This window comes from Cyprinus carpio, chromosome B19 (genome assembly GCF_018340385.1).
Source record: "Cyprinus carpio isolate SPL01 chromosome B19, ASM1834038v1, whole genome shotgun sequence".
NCBI classification, from domain to species: domain Eukaryota; kingdom Metazoa; phylum Chordata; class Actinopteri; order Cypriniformes; family Cyprinidae; genus Cyprinus; species Cyprinus carpio.
Window position 1 is genome coordinate 25018038 of NC_056615.1, and position 20491 is coordinate 25038528.

At 36.6% G+C, this 20491-nt stretch overlaps 1 protein-coding gene across 7 annotated transcripts; it reads right to left on the reverse strand.

Moving 5' to 3' along the window:
- Nucleotides 1–814: 814 nt before the first annotated feature.
- znf384a (zinc finger protein 384 a) lies at nt 815–19742 on the reverse strand. Of its 7 annotated transcripts, none has more exons than XM_019079454.2 (12): nt 19554–19739; nt 15365–15432; nt 14743–15037; nt 10861–10980; nt 9672–9710; nt 8141–8307; nt 7133–7209; nt 6568–6792; nt 5133–5300; nt 4832–4910; nt 4270–4428; nt 815–3068 (listed from the first exon to the last, which is right to left on the reverse strand). In XM_019079454.2, exons 2-12 carry the CDS (start codon nt 15425–15427, stop codon nt 2688–2690), a joined length of 1773 nt encoding a protein of 590 aa, XP_018934999.2. In that variant the 5' UTR covers nt 15428–15432; nt 19554–19739; the 3' UTR covers nt 815–2687. The 7 variants fall into 7 exon arrangements, with proteins under 7 accessions (XP_018934999.2, XP_042600605.1, XP_018934990.2 ...); XM_042744671.1 differs by having other exon boundaries at nt 10861–10983; nt 19554–19738; XM_019079445.2 differs by lacking the exon at nt 5133–5300 and having other exon boundaries at nt 10861–10983; nt 19554–19742.
- Nucleotides 19743–20491: the final 749 nt, after the last annotated feature.

Consider the following 20491-nt stretch of genomic DNA (forward strand, 5'->3'; position numbering starts at 1 on the left):
AAGAATATGCAATTGCATCAAATCAGGCCTTTCCATCAGGACATTTTTAGAGGAAAAAATATACTATTAAAAAATAAGTATTCAAAAATTAATATTTTTAACCTCAGAGATTCTCCTAAAATATCCAAATTAAGTCTCAAACAGCAGATTTTGATTAGACAATATTGCACTTAGACAATAACATGACTATTCCAGATATGTTTAACATTTTTTATTGATCATATTAGGAGAAACAGCTACGTCAAGATGAATGAGTGTTGATCTATACAGCAAAGTCATCTTAAAGAGTAGTTAATAAGTATTAAGAGTGACAGAAGTAACATTGATAATAATATTGAGAACCGTGTTATTTTCCAAATACATATATGGATACAACAAGGATTATACGTGGAGGATCAGCCAATCACTTGGCTGCTTGCTGGACACAGATGGCATCATGTAGGTCAGTGATTGGATGGTTTAGCAATGTGTTAACATCCCATACTCTGAAGACAATCCTTCCCTTTATGAATGAACATGTCACTCCATAATACACATTACCAGAAAGACAATCCTTCCCTTTATGAATGAACATGTCATCTCTATATATACACACACAGAGTAACTCCCAATGGATAATGATGATGATAATAATAATTGCATAAAAAACAAAGTTAATATAACTGGTATTAAAGGTTTTAAAAAAACACTACTAAATAGTACCTGGTAACCAAATCGTTGTCTGCACATTTTTTCCCCTCCCTTCCTTTCTGAAAAAAAAAAAGACTTTGTGGAGAGGGTCAAGAAAATATGAAATGACTAAACTCTTCAGATTAAAAAAAAAAAAACAATTTTATAGATGTTTTCACACATTCATCTCCTCCTTTAAATGTTCTCTTACATGCTCTTTCAAGCAACCCTTCGCTCACTCAAACACATACAAACATACATACACAAGGACAACAGAAAAATACAGATGATAAACGGCTAAAATGTAATGACAAAACAGAAACAATGAATAAAAAAGTTCATTTAAGTGCCATCTCCCATAAACCATTATCTTGTGTTTATCCTTCTCCCCTTTAGTGCAGTCCTAGCAACATCTTTCCAACAGGTCTCGGCTGATAGTGACAAACCAGTTGCACATTTACTCGAAACGTCAATCAGCAGGCCTGCAAAGCAGTGTCATAAAAGGCATTAAAACTTCATAAGAGCTTATAAACTTCATCTAGGTGAACTATTACTTTAAACCTGCTCAAATGCTGCAGATATGTGCATCTTTCTGTGAAATGCTTTGTGATGTAAACTAGTTGCAGTTCTGTACAATGTATTTTTTATGAGATACTTTGGTGGTATTTGTCCATATTTTCTTGTTTACCAGCATTTGTATCATTTATAACTTAGAAAAGAAAGTAAACTTGCTGGTTTTCAAGGCTTGATATAATCACAAGCTAGTCTTTGTTAGCTGGCATCGGTAACCTTAATCACCCATCGCTACTCGCTAGTGTCCATTTTTAGTCAGTCTTGCACAATCCCTGCAACAAAATTATCCTTTGTTTTCGTTTCATCTGTTCTTCTTAGTAGTGATAAAGAAATGTACCATGTAGACGAAAAAATATCAATAATGTAAAATAATTTGCTCAAATATCCCTTCTCCTGAAAAAAGTCTGAAATGGAACCATTTAAAAATATCATGTGCAAATTGATAACTCGCCTATTAATTTTATTCATTATGACCTCTACATCAAAACTAGCTCAAGATGACATGAAGAAGAAGTTCAATAAAATTATGTGGATGTTAAAATATCTTCTCAAAACTGAGGGTGATGTATTTATGGGCAAGTTAAGTAGTCAATTATGACATTGTCAGAAATTCTGAGGGAAGTTCATAGTTCAGACTGCCAAATTTAAAATGTACCATATGGTTTTTTCCCACTTTTTCAATGGTCTTGGCTGAAAGGATTTTTCCCATTTATTTTTTCCATGGGGATTTGTTAGAGAGTTACAAGCCATGAAGCAAACCAACCAGCTACATGGTGAATTGTAGCATTAGAAACTTTGATTTGAAGCAAAAAAGTATTTAAAAATGGGACAAAAGTACTAAACTGCATACTTAACAGCTTATGCGTTTGGTGATTTGCACAGACTGGTGGAGATTTCATGGGTAATGTAGTTTTTCACAAAGAATTATGACATTAAATTAACATTCTTCAAAATATCTTCTTTGGTACAACTTGAGGGAGAATAAATGATGACAAAAGTTTCATTTTTGGGTGAACTGTCCCTTTAACAGCCTTGTAGCTCAGAGTTGGTCTGTCTTCAATGGTTTGTATTTATCAAAAATCAATTCCCCTGTAGAGAAAATGAATGGGATGTTTACTTCTGTAACCCGACTGTTGCAATCCATAGTGGCCAAAGGGACAGAATCAGGGCTGGGTATTGTATATTTCAATAGCTGCTAACTGAAAATAGCCACCATGACAGTTTAAGGCCTTTTTTGTGACACTGCAGAGCAAGTCTAAAGAAAGACAACTCATAAGAGTTGATTTGCTCCTCCATCTCTCCTCAATTTGCAAGCCTGCCCTCCCCTCCTGCCAGTCTGTATTTGGAAATGATCCTCTGTCTCAAGGCAGTGTTTTATGTCCTATCCAATTCATGGTCCGTTTCTCCTCTCCCCTCCTCCTCGCTCTCATTCTCCTCAAGTTCCTCTACGAGTTCATGTGCTCCACCTGGATGGCAGAGGTGGAGACGGTGAGGCAGAGGTCTTTGTGGCCCGTCAGGTCGGCCACGGTGACCGGTTTGTACTGGATCTCTCCAGCCGACACGGTCTTGTACTGATGCAGGTCGAAAGGGCAGGGTATTCCCTCTGTAACAGAGTAACTGGTTGGCAGGGTGGGATTGGGCTGGTTCTGTGCTTGCGCCGCCGTTCCCGCTCCGGCCCCCCTGCCTCGCCCGCGACCCCTGCCGCTTCCCGTGCCCGAGGGCTGAGCCGGATTCTGGCCCTGCTGGGCTTGTTGGGCAGCTACTGCGGCTGCTACCGTCAGAGGGTCTGGGTTGTGTTTTCGCATGTGTTTCATCAGGTACGTCTCCTAAAAAATAACAAAAACAGAAAAATGTGTCAACATTAAGTAGGGCTGCATGATCATACTTTAATCATGATTTCTTTCGATTTACTAGACAAAACATTTGCCCACTGGTTATTTATCCTGAAGGCACTGCATTTTAATCTGACATTTGCGTTATCTTAAACTGGTAACAAGTCACCACAAGCTGGTTGTGGTTGCCAGATTCCAAGAGTTTAAATCCCCCAAACAGAGCTTCTTTCTTGCAACATTCTGAAATGCTTAACATAGCTTAATGTCCTTAAAATCAACCAGCGAAAACTAAAATTCTCTCACAATTCTCTGGTCATAAATGCTACGACATTGGCACCATAATGCAAGTGGAAGGACAATTCTATGTTAAAGGGGACATAACAGACACAGTTTCTGCTTATCCTATATATCGCCGTAGAGTCTTTAGTTTTATCAGATTTATAAAAGATAGAGTTGTACTGCTTCTCTCTGAATACAGTCAAGATCCTGGAGGCATGCTGTAGGCGGAGCTAAAGAGTCATGAGCATGCAAAGCTTTTGCCTAGAGATCGTCTGCAAGCTGTGATATCAACATAAATAATTCCCTTAATGCTGGGTTCTTCGGAAAGCTGAACAAGATTTAAAAAAAATACACTTCTTTGGTGACATTGTTGATTTTGCGATCTAGAAATAAAAAGACAAGTCACTGCTAATGACTTCCGTAACCCGAATGAAGCGTGTTGTTAAGCTGCATGTTAGGAGTTTTCTTCTCGTAGAAAACCATTATAAAAAAAAAACGCATTTGCGCTGTCCCTACATTACAGAAAAAGCTCTGATGAGCTGAAACCAATGTAAGTTAGTTTAATAATCACTGCTGAGATATTGTGCTCAATTGAAAGTGTAATACAGCCAGTCTCTTTCACACAGTCCTTTGCACCTTTAAATCTGCAAGCAAACCATGCATGTTGACTTTTTCTTGACGCTTATGTCGAAGTGCAATAATTCTGATGAATGACAAAAAAAATTACATATATAATCATGATTGAGAATTGTCCAAAATAATTGTGATTAAGTATCGTAATTATCAAATAGCTCTAACAAAGTAATATCTAAAACCTTCGACATCTAACAAACTCAAATCTATAATTTTAGGTTAATAAAAAGAAGACTGACAAGATGGAGGAGCAAGGTTTGAGGTATCATGGGTGGGATCTTACAGATGTGTAGGAGCGGTTGCAGAGGCCACAGGAGAAGAGTTTGGCGTGTTTCACCGTATGTGTAGACAGGTGAACCTCTAAGCTGGTCGCATCGGTGTAGCCGCGGTTGCAATTGTGACATTTGTATGGCTTGTCCTTGTTGTGCTGTCTTCGATGAGACTGAAAAAACAAGTAAATGTCATGATAGTTGCCTTGATGTTAATGTTAACTTAAGATTTTTAGCAGATTTATGAAGACAGTTAGTTACATGTTGCTAAATAGCTACCAAGCTTAAATATTTAGTTATAATGGTCTGAACTAATAAACAACACTTGCATAAGGCAATGGCAATGATTAATGCAATTACAACTAAGTGTCAGTTATGGATGGGAATCAGAATGCTTGTAATGAATGTAACTGAACAATGGAATGTTCAGTCCACAATGGAACCAAAGGTAATGAAAAACCATTTGGTTACAGCATTTAACTAAAACCAAACTCAAATCCAAGTTTTTCAACTACTTCAATAATACAGAAAGCTGAAATGTGTGGAAGCATTTATAAATCAGCTGAAGATGGTTACCTGGAGGTTGGATAGTTGGGTAAAAGCTTTCTCACAGCCGGGATGGGAACACTTGTAAGGCCGATCGCCAGTATGAATCCTTCAAAACAAAACAGAAGCTGTTCTTTAGAACGTTTGAACTAAAGATCACATGAATATACTGATTCTGCAGTGTCTAAAATATGTTTCCAGGAAGCCTACACAATCATCTCAACTACAGCATGACAGACAACAGAAATGGAAGGTATAAGTGAAAAGGACGCCAGGAGAAGAGCAGGACGTATACGGTTGGTTTGTGATTCTATCTGTGCCTGTCTGTTACCTGTTATGCTGCTGTAAGTGACTGAGCTGCCTGAAGGTTTTCTGGCAGTAGGAGCAGGTGTAGGGTTTGGCGCCGCTGTGGATGCGGATGTGCTGGGACAGGTAGCTGGAGTTGGCAAACGATTTGGAGCAGTGAGGACACTTGTGTGGTTTGCCCTCTGTGTGGTTTCTACCAAGGGATGAAGGGAAGGGGATGAAAAGAGAGAAACAAACAGAGAGAGATTTACCAGTGAATCAATAAACCAGCCCTACTGGGATCAAATCGTGATCGTATCATCAAACATGTCATAGGTTACGGTGCTCATTGTGGTGTCTGGGTTATGAAACGCAGCACACAAAAACACAAGGCACTTCATCTTATCCTCTCTCTCTCATTCTCTCTCTCACCAGCTTCCTTTCCCCTCCCTAACTATCGGGTAATATGAAACGAGTCAGAGCCTTTAAACCAGAGCAGACGAAAGAGACATGATGAAGATAAGTGGAGTGATATGGAATTCAATTAAAGACTCTTTCTTGTCCAACAGCATAGAAATGACATGGAAAAAAGAGAAAGAAGACACGACACAAGCCAGATAGCGCAGAAGCAAATGGAGACAAAATGACATGCTTTTAAGCCTCCCAGACTGCTAGGCTTCAATTAAAGTGTATTTATGGTTAATATAGCTGCTATTAGTTTTTACAAACTAAGAGATGATTAAAAATTATTGTCTGTGATAATATCATCACACAAGTAGTTCATAAACTGTAGTTAAAAATAACCCAGAATATAACGTGACATTTTGTCAAATAGCTAAACAACTGGGCTGCTTATTGACACATTGATTTTCCCTTTTTTTTGTAATTCAGCTATTATTTTGTCTTGTGGACTATACATATACTTAGGACAGTATAAAATAAAAACCATGCATCCATACTGTCATGTAATGTGCATTTCTAAGGGACAAACATTTTTATATTAACATTGCAGCCTGCACCACAAACTGTGCAAACCCTGTTTCATGATTTTAAACAATATATTACTTATAAGAACATCAAGAAACTAAGAAATGAATGTTTCTATTAAGACGAGATATCAACAGGACATAAAGGACTACAAAATAAGTAAATGAAACAAAAAAAAGTTAGACATTGTGGTGTGAAATAAGACAAGCAGAAGATGCGTGATGTGATTAACATGAGACAAAAACACCTGCTTCTATCTGCAGAGAGTATATTGTCCGGTTTTCATTAGAAATGTGTGCAAGCTCAAATGTCTTCGCACCAGAGTGGGAAAGGACAGGAAGATATCAAGAGAAAGAGAGAATGGAAAAAGTGAAAGATAAACATGCTTATCCTAATCGAAAACATGACTACTCAACTACTCAAAGCCCTGGCTCCATCCTGTAGCAGGTGCAGCAGTGCATCCTTTAGTAAGTCACACACACACACATGCGTACCGTGTATGCTGCTGCAGATGGCTGAGCTGCCTGAAGGTTTTCTGGCAGTAGGAGCAGGTGTAGGGTTTGGCGCCGCTGTGGATGCGGATGTGCTGGGACAGGTAGCTGGAGTTGGCAAAGGACTTGGAGCAGTGAGGACACTTGTGCGGCTTCGCCTCCGTGTGTGACTTGGCATGAATCTGCATGTCTGATTTGTTGAAGAACGTCACCGCACACATCCGACACCTACAGAGGAAAATAAACATGTGCATTTGCATTAGAAATACTCACAAAACTATCACTATTTAAAAACACTACAACAGCCTTGACACTTTTAAAAACTTAAAACTGAAAATGTATCACATGGATTCCATTTGCATTCCATTTATCATATTTATATATGCTCCCTTACAAGCTGATGGAGAATAAACTGATGGTGACAGAAATGTCATGCAATTAGCACTAATACACATTAAAAAGCATCATAGTGTTGCAATGCGCTGCAGTGTGTAATGCACACTAAAATGAATTAAACCTGCAAATATTTAAAAAAATGGCTATTTATTTCTTAAGCAATGATATGCACCTGTATGACTTGTTCCCATCTTTGCCTGGATGATCATCCTCATCATTGGAAAGGTCATATGGGTCACTCGTGTTGTGCTGTAAAAGCAAAAAAATTAAGTGAGCATCTTAATACAGGTAAACTTTTACTTTTGCATCAGTCAACACCTTTAGTACAATAGACAATTTAGGGAAGCATGTTTTAAGAGTCTTTTTTAACAAACAATAAATCTAAATTAATAAAGTGTCTCAATTTGGTTTACTTCTCTCTATTTTAAGATCTTTAAAAATTTTACCCCTCTTTTAAATTGACTTATCAGTGACGGCTTGTTTTGACAATAACACAGGCCTGCATTTTGAAAAAAAACATCTGCTGATTACCAATAAAGTCCTAATATTACCTAATCTGATGATGCTGAGTTTAAAAATATCAATAAAAACTTTCCATCATGTACATTTTTTTCTCCCACAAATTAAGAAATAATTATTTTAAATTACTCGTATGTATCAGCTCTAACGCACTTATTAAAATAACAAGTAGGTTTTGTAATTTAATGACAAATAGAAGTTTTTAAAATGCATCATTTAACTTACAATCTACAATGGAGTGGAGAAATATGCACAAATACATTGAATGTAATTACAATGAACTTTACATATATTATAAATTATGTTTTTTGCCACAAAATCTGCATTATGTTTGCATTTTCTTCTGTCACTGGCCAGAATTCCAACTCTGAAAGCATGATTAGGCATAAAATAATGTCATACATGTGAAACTGGGCTGATTTTGACAAAAAATTTCTTTACATGGTTGCCAAAAGCTAAAACTCTGCAAAATGCATCATATTTTGTCAAAAAGTGTGACATGCTTGAGCAAAACAAGCACTGAATTTGGAAACAGCACCACAAATAAAAAAAAACAAAAAAAACAAAAGCAATAACTGGATTTCATTCAGTGAATATGATGCAGGGCAGTGTAAGACAAACAATAACTTATTTACATAAAGGTAAAACTATGACGTCTCACCTGTCCCCCAGCGGCCAGGTGTGCAAGAATTAGCGCATCACTTCCTGTCGCGAGTGCATGGGCTGAAACAGGACCTGCCCTTGGCATCATGGACTTCTTCTTTCTTCCCCGCTTTGAGGGAAGTGGCATGACTACGGCGGGTGGAATACTACCATCCTCTTTCTTGTCTGTTTGTGTCAGTGGGGCAAAAACACAGTAATATAATATTGAATATGAAATGTAATCTGCATAATTTCTTCCTGCAACTCTGCATTCAGAGGACAAAGGCAACATGTTTTCAACTTTGCTTTCTTCAAAGAAATGTCTAAAACTCAATTATTTAGTAAACATTTCAAATAGATTTTGGTAAAAAAGAAATAAATGTGCACTAAAAGCTAAATATGCATTTGAAACATTGTAATGACCAAATTTTAAAGGTGCTCTATGTAATATTGACAGCTAACAGCTGAAACGGGTACTGCAGTCCAAATTAAAAATATAAGAGATATTTGTTTCTCCCGACACCTCCTTCTCAGACTCAACGCTCACATGGATTGCCAGATTATGGACACGCAATAGTAACAAGTGCAAATGACAATGGAACTGTACATTGTTGAGTTGATTTATCTGCGTTTTAATATTCCTCTCTTCATAGAGCTGCTTAGATGGATGATGAGGCTTTTTAGGTCAGGTACAAGCTGTGATATCTGACGCAGTTAGTTTAAGGTCACCATTGCAGTAATACGCAGTGTTTCCCACCAACTGGCAACCCACGGTGGCAAAATACTATTGGGTAAATTTGCAGTGGGTGGAATCGTGGGGAAGTCGTGGCCTAGTGGTTAGAAAATTTGACTCCTAAGGTTGTGGGTTCGAGTCTCGTGCCGGCAATACCACGACTGAGGTGCCCTTGAGCAAGGCACCGAACCCCCAACTGCTCCCCGGGCGCCGCAGCATAAATGGCTGCCCACTGCTCCGGGTGTGTGTTCACGGCTTTTGAGTGTTCACTGCTGTGTGTGAGCACTTTGGATGGGTTAAATGCAGAGCACGAATTCTGAGTATGGGTCACCATACTTGGCTGTATGTCACTTTCACTTTAATCATACAGACCAAAACAAAAACAGACATTCCGATACGGAACATACATTTCAAAGTCGAATTAACTGGTGGCTATAACATTATTTTTCAAAGAAACAAGTATGTGAACGACATGTTTCCTAAATATCTGCAAACCTATTATAGCATTTTTATGCTTTAGTAGAGTCAAATAAATTACATACAGCACCTTTAAAGGCCTACCTTAGCAAACCATTGTAGTTTCCAAATGACTAATCTTATATGTCCAACCCAATTTTAAATTAAATAATTCCGTTCTTATTTGAATTTTTAAAAATAACCAAAATCTAATCCAAGCAAGAAGTAGTGGTTACTGCAATTTCAAGTCAACAGACATCAAATTTAATAAAGTGTTATTTCACTGCATAAGTGCTTTAGTGATGTGAGTGTGATTGACTGCAGGTTTCTGGTAGAGATGTACATGTGCTATTATACTTACAGTGGCTGTGGAGATAGAGGGAAGGGGGCCGGACAGCCTCTGACAGAAAAGAGCAGAACATTCTCAACATATACAGCTCGCTGTCCCTCTCTCTATTCATCCATCATCCATCCCTTCTCACTACCTCCCACAGTCACTCTCACTTTCACTTCCTACAGCTTCTTTGGCTCTCAGACTGGCTGAGCAAGCAAGCATATGTGTGTGTGTGAGTGTGTGTGTGTGTGTGTCTGCTGCTTTTACAGTGAAAGTGACATGAAAAACCATTATGAGAATAATCAATATTCTGCTATGTGTGGTGTACTATCTGTTGTTATATAAGAAGTAAATGCTCAATAAGACACATGCTCTTAATATTATGACTCATGAATTATGAATCATTGAAATGCCTATATAACTGTCACTATTTACTGTGCAAAAATGGAGAGCTATGAATTTTGTGTAATAACAGGAACATCATTTTGAAGTAACTGAGTGCAAGAAAAGTTACATTTTTACAAAGCATGTTTTTTTTTTGGCTGGAGCAGACATTATACTTTTATTCAGCAACGGGGCATTAAATTCATCAAAAATGACAGTAAACACATTTATGATGTTACAAAATATTAAAATTTCTAATAAAAGCTGTTCTTTTGGACTTTATATTAATCAAAGAACTATAAAATCTATCAGTTTTCATAAAAATATGATGCAGCACTGTTTTCAACATTTATAATTATCAGAAATGTTTCTTGAACAGGAAATCAGCATATTAGAATGATTTCTGAAGATCATGTGACACTGAAGACTGCATAATGATGCTGAAATCTCAGCTATGCATCACAGGAATAAATTACATTTTACAATATTATTCACAGAGAAAACCATTATATTAAACTCTTATAATATTTCACAATATTACTCTTTTTACTGTTTTTTGATCAAATAAATGCAGCTTTGTTGAGCAGAAAAGACCACTTTAGAAAACATTCAAATATCTTACAAATGTGCTATCGATATACTTATAGATAGATCATTTTCTCATGAAGAAATTGATTCAAATGTAAGTTCTATACAAAATATTCTCAGTTCTAATGTTCTTCTTTTGGTTTTACCATCATTATTTTTACCATAAGTATGTAAGGTACAAACTGCAGCATGTTAAAAATGTGTATATTTTGGAAGGGTCAGAAAGGGGCGTAAAAGTGTTTACCTGTGTTTGCTGGGTGTAAAGCGGACACAATCATGGTTGTTGTGGGTGGTCCAGAAACAAAAGACTGAGAGGAGGCAGGGGGAGTGACCAGTGCCCCTTGAGGAGTCGTGATCACTAACCCTGCTGAGAAACAAAGGACAAACACATCAATTCGACCGATTCTGATAACCTCGTTACATTAACATTTGATTTCTGAAGCTATATGTAAGGACTTAAATTCGTTGATTCAATTCGAGTACTCGATTTTAAAAAAAAATTAAGTACGAAAAAAAAAAAAATAATTCATTCAATCCACAATAAATAATTAAATAAATAATTAATTACACCATTTATCAAGGCTGCATCTTATATTAATCCTATTTAAAAATCATAATAAAGCATAACATTATTGTGAATTCACAAATGCTAAGATTCAATTAAATATATACATGCGATGCAGGTTTAATATAATGTGCTTTAATTATTTACATGCGTGTAGGTTATGTACACTTTTCTGAAAAGCATGGGGTGCTCTGATTGGCCAGCTATCCAGTGCGTTGTGATTGGCCGAATACCTCAAGGTTGTGACGAAAATGTTACGCCCCTTACCATATTTGGAAAATCAGCTTTCATGGCGGCGACGGCAACAATGCTACAGTGAGAATAAAAGTTACGCCTTCTTTCTTTGCGTTTACATTTGGGGCGGTGTTATGCAAATCTCCCAACACAGTGACGTAGACTCTCGTTTTAGGAAGGTGTGGATGAGTCAACGTTTAGAAAGAATATTTCTTTGGGTTTAAGACTTTAATCTTTGCGACTTTACGGATTTTATATATGCATAAACAGCTTGTAACAATTACAAATGCGATTAATTGCATCGAAAATAAAAGTTTTTGTTTACATAAAAATGTGTGTATTCTGTATATTTATTATGTATATATAAATACACACACAGCATATATTTTGAAAATATATACATGTATTTACATGCATATTTTTATATTCATATAATTTATATCACACATAAATATATTTCATATATAAATATAACATTTTTCTTAAATATATACATGCTAGATGTTCAATGGATCACAAATCTCACGGTTCGGATCACATTACGGTTTTTGACCCACGGATCGGATACATTTTTGGATCCGTAAGAAAAGAAAAATATTTCAGTTTAACTTGCTTTCCATTTATTACTTAAAGCAAAGTACTTCTTTGATACCACAGCAAATACTACTAGATTAACTAAAAAAGTTTAAACATGATTAAAGATAACAGCCAGTAAAAATAACAACAAATACATATATTACAAGCATAGATAAATACAACAAAGTATGTTACAAATAAAATAAGGTTGATCGTATTCAAATACAGAAATTTAATAATTAGGGAAAATAACACTGCAGAGTAGGGATCGACCGATATGCATTTTTCAGGGCCGATACCGATTATTACAGATCAAGGAGACCGATAACCGATATTTTGAACCGATATGTGTCTAGTGTAAAAATGAAAATTAATGTCAAAATTAAGAATAAAAAGGCCTCTGACAAAGACTCTCTTTAAATTATTTTAACACATCTTTAATTCTGAGAACTGTTCATAATAACAACATTAATATTAATAATAACAACAAACATAAAAAGTGCTGGGAGGATCCATCAGCAGCATTCTGTAAACAAAGTAAAACTTGCATCCATCAGCAGCATCCTATAAACAAAGTAAAACTTGAAGCAAATTTAAACAGCAACAAATGAACAAATAATGGAAAATAAATGTAATCTCTCTCTCTATATATATATATGTGTGTGTGTGTTATATTTAGCATTTTATTTGCAACCCAGAATTGCATTAAAAATCACACAACCCATATAGTAATAGTGTTTTTTTTTTTTTTTTTTATGTGTAAAATGTTTGTTTGACTGTTTATCACGGCGATACAAACTAGGAAGTATACAGGACAGCGTCATCCAGAAACGTGCAATGTGAGATTATTGACAATTTACGTTGCGATTTCTGAAATAAACAGAGGGGGGGATGCTTTTGAAAAATTTTATGAAATGTTTTTAATACGACGGAAATTGTATTTAATGTGATCTCAGTTTAATAAAAACACTGTAAGCCTACGTTAGGCCTATTAATTGTAATGATTTAATGTCCACGGTTATTCAAACAACAAATTACATCGAGAAAGCGAGCAAAGAACACAACGGAGCTTTTTGAAACTCCGAATCAGTTAAACCATTGCGTCGCAAAATGATTCACTGTTTCGATGCGCTTCAATCGGATCGCAAATCATTTGATTCAGATCTGGACGTCAAAGCGGGTTTGCATGATGTTTTTAAAAGTTATTCAGCAGAGGCAGGGATGCATAGACCAGAAGGGGGGAAATCCCCCCCGGCAAATCGCACCCTCAAATGAGAGAGCGCGGCCGCGGAGATAACTAAATCAGGAATAGGGAGCTCGCGCTTGATGCCCTTTCAGCTCTTCAAAATTGCATAATGGTAATTCTGAATCTGTATGATAAATTATTTTGCAATCATGTTAGAATAAAGCAATATTTCTCCAAATATGCGCTATTTTTTTGACTAAGAGCCCTAACGGAACGGACGCTGTTCAGTGAAGCTATGTGAACAACACAAAAAAAAAAAAAAAAAAACCAGCACACGTGAGTGAATTCATTCGTGTTGATAATCTATTCACAATATAACGTTAAGTTGGCCGAATGGTGCGAGAAGTAGGTTTTAGTTTCACTATCTCAGCACTGATGTGATGATCCGTTAAAGCATATCACTGCAATGACGGACATTGACCGGGAATTCACAGTATAATAACTGAACGGGGCTTGTCATCATAAATCGATTATATTTAGGTGTTTTGCAACTTCAGTGTAGTGATTTATTGCAACTTCAGGAACGTTTACTGCATTCTTACCTTCGAGAGATAACTTATTGATGTGTGATGATGATCACTGAAGCAGCTCCTGTGCTTTCGGTGTGAGAGCGGAACATTTTCCAGCCGCGCCAGCCGTATTGATTGGCCAGGCTCGTGACTCCCAACAAATCAGACGGACGATAGGCGGGGCTTAGTCTAGGCCACAGAGCGGTGCGCTCTGACTGAGGTGGCTGGATCAGTGCCAGATTTCAAAATAAAATGGTTTTATCGGCAAATCGGTTTTGAAAATGGCCGATGCCGATAACAATAAAAATGCTTAATATCGGTGCCGATAATCGGGCACGCAGATTATCGGTCGACCCCTACTGCAGAGTGTTCACTGTATAAACTAAATATAGATTTATACATACATAATAAATATACACAGTACACACATATATTCTGTAAACAAAAACATTTATTTTGAATGCTATTTATCGCGATTAATCGTTTGACAACAGCAATATATATATGTGACCCTGGACCACAAAACCAGTCACAAGGGTCAATTTTTTCAAAATTGAGATTTATACATCATCTGAAATAGTCTGAATAAATAAGCTTTCCATTGATGTATGGTTTGTTAGGAGGACAATATTTGGCCGAGATACAACTATTTGAAAATCTGGAATCTGAGAGTGCAAAAAAATCAAAATACTGAGAAAATCAGCTTCAAAGTTATCCAAATGAATTCTTAACAATGCATATTACTAATCAAAAATTAAGTTTTGATATATTTACAGTAGGAAATTTACAAAACATCTTAATGAAACATGATCTCCTAATGTCCTAATGATTTTTGGCATAAAAGAAAAATCAATAATTTTGACCCATACAATGTATTTTTGGCAATTGCTACAAATATACCCCAGCGACTTAAGACTGGTTTTGTGGTCCAGGGTCACACACACACACACACACACACACACACACCATTGATTTTTCTAAATGTGGAATACCCACCTGCTGTCATGATGCCAGTAGATGGGACGGGCACCACCGTGATGTTCTGGGATGTGTGAGGTGGGTGCAGGTGTGCTCCCACGCCAGATATTTGCGCCCCTGCTGTCCCGCTCGCTCCTCCTCCTCCACCCTCCTGCTTCGGCACCCTCCCAATGGATCCCGTGTCCATGGCGACCGAGCCCGGCACCGTCAGCACCGCCGTGGGGTAGTGCGCCGCGGACGAGTGCGGAAAAGCAGTGCCCTTGTCCTGCCCCAGCTGCTCTTTCATCTTATTCAGAAACATGGCGTTCTCAATCTAAACTCGCAGGGGGGAATGAATGAGAAAAAAACAAAACAAGGGAAAGAAGGGAAGGAGGAAAGAGAAAAGGAGGATGGATTGAGAGATAAACGCAGATGAAGGATGAAGGGGAAGAAGGAGAGAGCAGCAAGGGAAAGGTTACTTTTTCTGGATGCTGGTGTAGGGCTTCCAGTGTGTAACTTTCACATGGATCAGTGCGAGGCTGGTGTTAGCCATCCCGGACTGGTATGCTTGTTTTGATTAACTAGAGCTCTATAAGCAAGGCGTGTCTGTTAAAGACACAAGGATGTACTGTACAAGAGAGTCCAATAATAAGGTGTCTACCTGTCCTTGCACTGTTGGAACGGGAGACCAAAAGTATGATGAGTTGAAATGGGAATCTTCCATTATTTCTGCAATTGAAAAGCAACATAACTTGTAAAACACCCACTCTGCCTTTGGCAACACTTGTGAAATGACACCTCGTCCTTATGTTTCTCCTGTCGCCTGAAGGTTTATTCACTCACTAGGACTGTACTGTATTCATTTGGGCACCTTGCATAACATAAAAGGGCTTTTTTTTCCTAATATGTTCTTTGAAACAGCTGCCAAATATCATGAACCTTCATCCTTTTGACAGCTGTGATTAATTTCTCTTTATTTAAGCAAAGGACTTTGGAGCCTCTTTCAGGGGGATGTTTGGCAAAGAGGCGTGTTGGGTTAGGAATCACAATGCATGCACGGCCCAATGTGTAAAACACAACTGACATGCATGAAATAAAAATGCATGCATGCCATCGCAGCCTGCACAATACAGGAATAAAACAACTTGAACCAGCCTAAGACTGTTTGCTGGTCTCTCAGTCTAGCCATCTGGTACTCTGCTGGTTTAACTTGTCGGCCAACTACAGTTCAACAGACCGACCAACTAAAACCTTTTAAAGTCAAGACGAAATGCTAGAAAATAAATAAATGCTATGTTTTTTGTTTTGTAATGCACATTAAGTTATTTAAGCATCATTGATACACTTTTATAGTTTTCGCTAGGGATGCACTGAAACTTCAGCCACTGAAAATGGCATTTTCGGTTTTCAGCCGAAAGAGAAAAACATTTAGCACAAAAGTTGCACTCTCCCTCTAGCCATCATCACTGCGTTTTGTGACGCTCCGCTCAATATTACACTCTGGCATTCCACCAGGTTTCCCAGGTCTGCTTAACAACGGCCAATTAAAAATAGCCCAAAAGTAGCCCAATGACCATTTTCCCTAATATCAAAAATCTGAATATGCAACTCCCATATCTAATGTGCATATTTCACAGTCACTGTTGAAAACCAATATACTGTCGTGATCATAAACACAACTCAAGAGCTCCTTACTAGTGGCCCTCCTTCACTAAACTTAACATCTTCTGCAGTTTTATCATTGGTAGAATATAAAATATTTCAGTAGGGATGTAACGATTCACTCAACTCACGATTCGATTCAATTCAAGATTTATTTATTTATTTATAACAAAATGATATTCAAGACAAATTATAAATTAAATGTGTCCTTTTATTATTGCTTGGACAAAATGCTGTACATTTATTTGTGAAACTATAATATAACTATAATAATATACTAACATAGCACTTGCATATTATTGTTCTTTTGTTGGTTTTGATTGCTTCTATTGTCCTCATTTGTAAGTAGCTTTGGATAAAAGCATCTGCTAAATGACAAAATTTAAATAGAATGTAAATGTAAATAACAAAACTAAATTAATTTAAAACAAGCCCCAAATCAAATAAATAAGTAACACAAATAAAATAAATCTCTTCATATAAACAAAATAAGGCTTTGTCTGTACTCTTTCCATTTAAAATTAGAGACAACCACTGCATTTTAAGCAGTTTTTAATCTAAATTAGATTGTATAATTGAGTTTTTTTAAGGAAAAACAGAATGGTTTGACTTCAGTTTTGTGAAACTATACATAAATATCTGCATGAAACAGAAACAGCAGACGAGCTGAACGAGATGCAGATTCACTCTCTGCCAGCAGGTGGTGCTTAAAGCGTTTCCTTGGTTTCCGCTGTAAACAAAGCAGCGCTGGACTTATGAACTTTAATATGCATTATACAGAGGCAAGATGAAAAGAAAAAATACCATCTAAACTTTTCTAAAGACAGTAAGTTCCCCTCAGACATACATTCATATAAACTCCTAATTGAACCGTGATTTGTTTAGCATCTCAACCGATTTGAATCGTCACATAAATAAATAAACATAAAACCTTCTCCTATATAAAAACTACATCCCTATATTTCAGTACAATCATTTTAGTCAAATATGCTTTATGCAGTACAGTGTTTCCCACAGACTTACACTCTATCTGTGGCGGCACTTCTCCTGGGGGGAATATATATGTATATAATGTAGATATAAAACAGCAGACGGGCTTATTGAAAGTGCAAAATCATTCTCTACCAGCAGGAGGCGCTTTAAGAGCGGCAGAAACAGTGGTTTCCCCGGTAACAGCTGTAATCAAGGAAAAACCAACCCACAGCAACAATTTAAAAGTAGCCTAATTCCGCAGGAAAACCACGGACTTGGCAACCCTGGTTCTGCTCATGCTCAACAGAAAAGCAAAGTCCGCTCAAATAATGTGCCAACAGGAAATTTCTTGTTCCTGTTTGCAGCAGCGCTACTGTGCTGTAACATGGTATAGTACACCTGTACTGAGCTACGCTGGTAAAATTATGTAAGTCTTTCGTGACGTTGTGATCTGCTCACACGCTCTAACAATAATAGTTTTGTATAAGGACTATACAAATGACTTTTGTCTATTGTCTTTTTATTATTTCATACTTGCAAAGTGACCTTGAGTTTTGTGAAAGGCGCTTCAAATAAAATGTATTATTATTATTACTATTATTATTACTACATTTGGAAGTAAATTAAAAAAAAAAAAAAAAAAAAAAAAAAAAAAAAAAAAAAAAAAAAAAAAGATCTGATTCTGTTGCATAGAACTAAAAAATAATATGATATTTAATATGAATATATTTCCTATCCAACTTTATTGTGTTACTTTCAATAAAAGTGTGGTTATTTTGTTGGCTTTTTTAAATTCACTATCATTAAAATTTAGTTAAATTAGTAATTATTACAAAGACATTTCAGTTTCCGTATCATTTTTTGGCCAGTTGCATCAGGAATTTTCAAAAGTGTACAATTGTGATTGCTGTGTAAATGCATTAATTCATCCTCTGAGCAGCATTAAACAGTGTGTAAAGACACCTAAATGTCACTTCTTCTGTGCACATCTTTGCTGTTTAAATTTCCCATTAGGTTAACAATAATAACCCTGGTCCGAATATATCAGATTATAGAAAAAAATAAAAAATAATGTAGGGTGGGATTTATTCTATGCATCGGCTGTTTATTGGATTTTGAGATGTGGGCGTTGCACTCAAAACAGAAGACATGGGTGTGATCTTGCAAGGACGGGGTTTGGAAAAGTCCTGCATATGTCACCAGAAAAAAAGTGTCATTTTCACCTGAGGCTCCAGTTATATGACATTTTGGTTACACATTACAAACACATACACAGATGAACTGTTCACAATAGAATCTGTAATGTGCATTTAGAAAACAGATAGGGTGAATTTTAATTTCATGCCAACTTTAATCCAGCCAACAGACCATCCTGACCACACTGAGGAACCAGCGGAGCTTTTTTCAGCAGTGCTAAATTAGTATAAATTTGAAAGGAAAAAAAAGTTATAAAAAGGGTAAAATAAAATATAACATTTTGATGTTTTTTGGATATTTCATTTTCTTTACACACGATTTGTTTAACTGCACGAGAGATGCCCAACTTGCATGGAGATTCGCGCGCGCTATAAATAGACATCAAAACAAAAGCATCGCCTCGCTATCCTGCCAAATGTATCTGCGACTGCCGATCATAAAAAAAGCAAAGGTGCAGACCTCTTAGTCAACTTCTGACATAGTCTTTCATTTCATATGCACGCCTAAATAAAATCAATGGAAGCGAAAACGTCGCGTTTTTTTTTTTTTTAATGGTTGCATGCGTGTTTTGCTGCAAGTACAGCTCATTTTGCATGTTTCTATCTAATGGGACGATGTTAATAGCATATGCATCAGGAGAGGTAGCTGGAAAGGCACAAAACCATCCATTAATGATATCAGGGCTCAACCAGCCTCCATTAAAATGTCAGCTTTTGTTATGCACGCAAAGCACTATCTAAAAGCTATGCAACATGTAAACTTCCGCTTGCAAACAATAATGCCCCTATGCCTTCATCCCTCTCTCGGTTAGTCTAGCTGAGAAAACAAGAGAGAAAAAAAAACTCGAGGATAAAAAAAAAAAAAACCCGAGGAGAGAAAAAAAACCGTCGACGCTAATGCGAGAGAGACGCAGCTTCATGCAGACTTCCGGCTGGCGAGACAGGGGGAGAAGCGCCCGCGTGAGTTGCTCAAATTTGGAGAAAGAATTCACAATTGACTTATAACTCTGTGTTAATTACCGGTGCTGGCGATTCCCTTTCAACCCCCAGGGCTCCTCCGGGCCGGGACAGTTCGGAAACTTCGTCCAAATCCGCCCGAACCCCTTGGATTCACCGATTTTTTTCCCTCTATTTTTTTTCTATTTTTTTCTCTCGCGAAGGGCTGTCCGACTCCGCTCGACTGAACTTCCTGTGAATGAGGTCAAAACTATCGCAAGCCTGCCGCCAAAATCACTTCCGCCATGTGAGGTCATGTATTTTTCGCCAAAAATAATATTCACAAATAAATGGATTTGTGTCCTTGTCATTTATATTTTATCAAAATCACGATGTATGTGCATGTTATTCATTTTACATTTTATGAGTATATATATATATATATATATATATATATATATATATATATATATATATATATATATATATATATATATATTTATATGACATATGAGTGCCTTTTCAATTCGTGTAGATATATACTCTAATGCTGTGCATTTAATGGTTATTATTTTATGGCTTTATATTTGTATTACAACAAGTTATTTTATTCACGTAAGTACTTATTTTTATATAATGTATTTTTAAATCAAATGTTTACATTTAATTGTACTGCTGTCTTTCTGCAGATTTGATGTTAAAAACCCACTCTAATAAAGGCCGTTATGGAAAACAAAACATAGATCTGCGCTTATCTGTGTTATAAATCAAAGTCAGTTTGCAGTTTATGGCTTTATATTTGTATTGCAACCTGTTATTTTACTTATGTAAGTACTTATCACTTATATAATGTATTTTTAATAATTCATTTTTAAATTTTTCCTATACATTTAATTGTACTGTCTTTCTGCAGTTCAGAAAAATAAATAAAATAAAAAACTTTAATAAAGGTTATTATGGAAAACAAAACACGAGTCTATGCTTTTCAGTGTAATACATCTATATGTCTATAAATCTCTCAG